The sequence below is a fragment of the Blastomyces dermatitidis genome (genome assembly GCF_000003525.1).
Source record: "Blastomyces dermatitidis ER-3 genomic scaffold supercont1.6, whole genome shotgun sequence".
NCBI lineage: Eukaryota > Fungi > Ascomycota > Eurotiomycetes > Onygenales > Ajellomycetaceae > Blastomyces > Blastomyces dermatitidis.
Window position 1 is genome coordinate 3,433,910 of NW_025544779.1, and position 4,719 is coordinate 3,438,628.

Consider the following 4,719-nt stretch of genomic DNA (forward strand, 5'->3'; position numbering starts at 1 on the left):
ACTGCAGATTCATCAAGAATTTCACATGAATATCTGCATCACTCTCAGATCTCTTAAGAGAAATGAATGCAAATCTGTGAAAGAAGAAGTTTTGTTCAATTATCTGAAATGCTATATACAAAGAGGCTTTTCTCACACTGAGGAAATATGTAACAACATTCTCAGTACTTATTCAATCAGATTGTGATAAATCTTTCTATATTGAGATGAATACATCTGAATAAGCTATTGAAGACACTCTTCTACAGATAAGTAAGAACAGCAAGCTGTATCTGATAATATATGATGATAGAAAACTATCAGACACTGAGCTCAATTACTCAGTGCATGAAAAGAAATTGCTAGTGATCAAGCATATACTGATGTTGTGAAATAGATATATTGACAACAGATATACAACAACAGTGATCACAGATCATGAAAGTCTTATCTATCTATAATTAATGATAAAATCTTTCAAACACTTAGTATGTTGAATCTCAGAGTTCTAAGTGTATAATCTTAATATTAAATACTGAAATAGATTGAATGCAGTGATGTCTGATGCAATCAGTTATAGACTCAATTTCATGAGTGAGAGTTCTGTGAACTAGGTATAAGAAATGTTTGTGTTAAACACACTGAGAGAATGCAAGAAATCAGAATGAGTGAACATCATGATCTCTCACTTGAAGAATAGCAAGATATCAGATAACAAGTGTCTTATAAGAGTAATAGAAGAGATACTTCTGAACTTCAAGCTGAGAAAATTGAGAAATGAAAACAACATTGTGCTTTATCACAATCTAGAATATACAGAAGCTCTCTATCTAGAATCTTCATTTAGACATAACTTGATAGCTCACATGCATAAGGAATTCAGTCACTTAGAAAGCTCTGAACTCATGAGTGTACTCAAATCAAGAGTATACTGATTAAGCATGACTGAGAACATTCAGATGTACACTTACAAGTGCCTGAATTATCAGGTTGTGAAAGAATCTAAGAAAGAGTTAGAATACAAGAAAGCACAACATCAGATGAAGTGTATAATATAACTGTTCAAATGATGAGAGATGAACCTCATAGACATATTACTGTAAACATCAAATGAAAATCAATGAATAATCACTGCTATTGATTATGCTACTGACTGATCAGTTGTGAAAGCAGTTTCAGAGATAATAGAGAAGATGATGATGAAGTTTCTACATAATGAGATCTATGTCAACTATGAAATACTGTGTGAGATCTTAACTGATAATGATGTGAACCTTGTAGAAGAAGTAGTGAGGCATTTTATGAGCCAGTTACAGACAAGACATTGTAGAACAACATCATATCATCTGTGAATGAATGAGAAGATGAAACACTTGAATGAAATCTTGAACAACATGCTGATGAAATAACTAGTGAGCAAGTCTATGAGATTATGAGATGAATATCTTGATCAGACACTATTAGTCATGCGAATCTGACAGTATGCAGTTATCAAGCATTCATCATTCTACCTGTTGTATGAATTGCATCCGCGCATTCTGAAGAATACTTTGAAAAAGATGAGAAAGAAAGCAGTTGCAGATGCAGCAGAAACAGCAGTTGTGAACACAGCAGAAATAGCAGTTACAGATGCAGCAGTAGCAGTTGTGAACACAGCAGTTGCAGATGCAGAATCAAGATTGAAAGAGATCAGCCATGTATGTGCAAAAGCTAATGAGTTACTTCTGAACTGAGCAATTTAATTAAAAAGAATATGAGACTCACTAGTTAAGAAATCAAGTCTCAAGATAAGAATGTAAGTTCTCATACACAATGAGAGTTCTGAGAAGTTTCAATCTAGATGATTTGAGTCATATAAAATACTCAAATCATATTCTCTGAGAATGTATGCATTGAAAGAATCAGAGAGACAGATCTTATACAACTTAATAAATAATTCATAACTTGTGAAAGCAAAGATGCAAGATCTGAGTGAATTATAATTATTTATAGCACTATCATCAGCATTGAAAAAGAAGAGACTTACAATTGAAAAGTCTCACAAAGTAAGAGAAATCATAGATGCTTACAAATCAGATAATCTCACTTATTTCTGTGAGAGCCCTAGGCTTCCTAGTACGGACTAGCGCCCCGCACCAAGCATATATCGCTCACTAGATAGCTATCAACAATACAATCACTCAGATGTTCAACAGATTATAGCCCGGATAGCTTGTTTTTTTTTTTTCATTAAAACTTTCACAATCACTACTTTTTCTCTTATCTGAGGTATAAAATGTCTCGTGAGCTGCATTGCTGAACTGCAGAAGGAACCTGATGAAAAGCAACTGTTTTGAAAGCTTTGATCGCGGGAAAAGATTGATTCAAAGAGGGGGTAAACAAATGTCTCCAAGAACGCGAGCTACTGCAGGATTGTTGAATACACCTGCAAGCAACATGGATATGAATGAAGAATACGGGCAGGATACACCTACTCCCATGCTGAGGAGGGGTGAAATGGGATCTCAAACTGGAGGTCAAATGAATGAAAACACCATGATTCGAATGATGATGGATTATATGAAGAAACAGGACAAATGAATGAAAATGCTCATACAAAAGCTAGGGAGCAACTCAAGCTCTCTGTCAACTACTCAGGACTCTATTAGTGAGTATTGAAAGGATGCTAAGATCAAGCTGGAAGAAAAGCATGTAATCATTCTCAATGAATCTGTCAACTACTTAGAATGGAAGAGTTCAATCCTTGTGAATACTCATCTTATTCAGGCAAAAGATGTTCTTATCAAGGAAGAAACAGTGCCTTCTATCACAGTGTCTCTGAATATTGAGCTTTGGAATTGGAAAAATGAGCTTCTCTATACCCAGATTTTCCAATCTTTGAACACCACTGTACGCGATTCTCTGGGACCATTGAATAAAGATGCCTATCTTGCTGCCACTATATGAAAGAATCTCACTCAATGCTATGCTATATCTCACACAGAAGAACACCTTCTAACCACTAAAAAGATGAGAGATTTACACCTCAAGAACAGCGATTTCCACACCTATCTTGCAAATTTCTGAGACCTTAAGACAAAGCTGATATCTCTGGGAGAAAACTGGGCTGAGTGTATCTATCATGATCTATTCATTCTAGAATTGAGGGATTAGCAACAGGAATTCATTAGAATGAAGCTGGATGAATTCTATACTACTAAACAGAGCTCTATTCAGAATCTGAACCTTGATGATTTGATGAATCAACTGGCCACATGAGTCATCATCAACATGCCTGCTACTATCACTCATTCTTTCACTGCAAGCCCTGTCACTGAACAATTTGATAAACACCAGTGCCACTACTGCAACAATACTGGTCATATCATCAAATACTGCTGATTTAAGAACCTGAACCTCGCGAATACTGAATGAAAGAAGTGTAACAAGGAATGTATCAAGGCATTGAAGATAGCAAAGGATAAGAAGAATAAGAATAAAGATGATATTCTCATAAGCCAGCCAGGCCATGAATTCTTTGCAGGAGTTTCCCCGGATGTCTATGAACTTATGAAGAATCAATCAAGTTATTCACAAGATGAATAAGAATATAATGAATATGACAGATGAATAAGATGAATTTGATTTCATGTATCAGACCTAGTTCTAATGAGAAAACTAGATGCTGCTTTTTGTAATTAATTATTATTGCAGATTTGAATGATTTGAGAAAGATAGATAGAATAGCTGCATGATAGCTAGTCCGAGAGGGGGTGTGAAAGCCCTAGGCTTCCTAGTATGAACTAGCGCCCCGCACCAAGCATATATCGCTCACTAGATAGCTATCAACAATACAATCACTCAGACGTTCAACAATTTCAACCTTTTCATAATTACAAGGAAAGAATGAGAAGAAATGAAGAAATCAGATGAATGCCACACTTTAATAAGTGATGAGACTGTAGCTGATTGTATGATAATATGCTGCAGACAGCAGATACAATATAGCAAAGAACAGTCTCAAAGTAACAGACTTGTACATGAGTCAGATTGCAGAAGAAAAAGAAATTCAGAGTTGAATTTGACTATTTACATTAGTTTAATCACAGAGATTACAGAGAATGAACTATCTGAAATATCTGCAGATGCATGAGATTAAGTCATCTCAATCTCTGAGAATACTCAGAGATTGAGCAAGGTTAGTTTCAATGAGCTGTTCACTGTAGTAATCTGAGCAGGTGAAGAGAGACAGTATAATGCATGAGACAGAATTACAAAAGATGAAAGCTGCTGAACCTAGTCATTAAATGCTGTATTATATAGAGATCATGTAAGAGTAGTGACTAGCAGATAAAGAAAAAGTGTAAGAAAAGAGTTAATGAATTAATCATCAACTGTAAGAGTCAGCTGTAAAAAACAAATATTATCATACACATCTCATTCATTTTCATACACTATATGTTTAATCTATTTTCAACACCATGTCACCTGAAAAACACTAAAAAAGGAAATCTCAAAACTTGAGATCTGCAAGGGATTCAAGAACTGTAAGTCACTCTCACAACAACACTATGCATGTCTCTGATTTCTCTACCACTCTGTGTATGACATTAATGTCATTTATCACAAGATTGGCTGAAATGCCAATATAGAAATGCATACACATATGTGTAGAGAAATTGAAGAAGAGCATGAAACTCACAGAATCAGAAGTCAGAGCAGAGAGAGTGAAGACAGAAGAAATGAAAGAGAGAGATACAG

General features: G+C 35.1%; 1 protein-coding gene across 1 annotated transcript; it reads left to right on the plus strand.

Annotated features, from left to right (window-relative positions):
- The first annotated feature begins 2,221 nt into the window (after positions 1-2,221).
- Positions 2,222-2,702, plus strand: BDCG_17272 (uncharacterized protein). The gene has a single exon (XM_045426416.1). It carries the CDS (start codon positions 2,296-2,298, stop codon positions 2,557-2,559), a length of 264 nt encoding a protein of 87 aa, XP_045281624.1. The 5' UTR covers positions 2,222-2,295; the 3' UTR covers positions 2,560-2,702.
- The last annotated feature ends 2,017 nt before the right edge of the window (positions 2,703-4,719 follow it).

Bases quoted from the DNA above. Each gene is read 5' to 3' on its own strand.
- BDCG_17272 (XM_045426416.1), top strand. From the start codon at position 2,296: ATGAAAAGCAACTGTTTTGAAAGCTTTGATCGCGGGAAAAGATTGATT.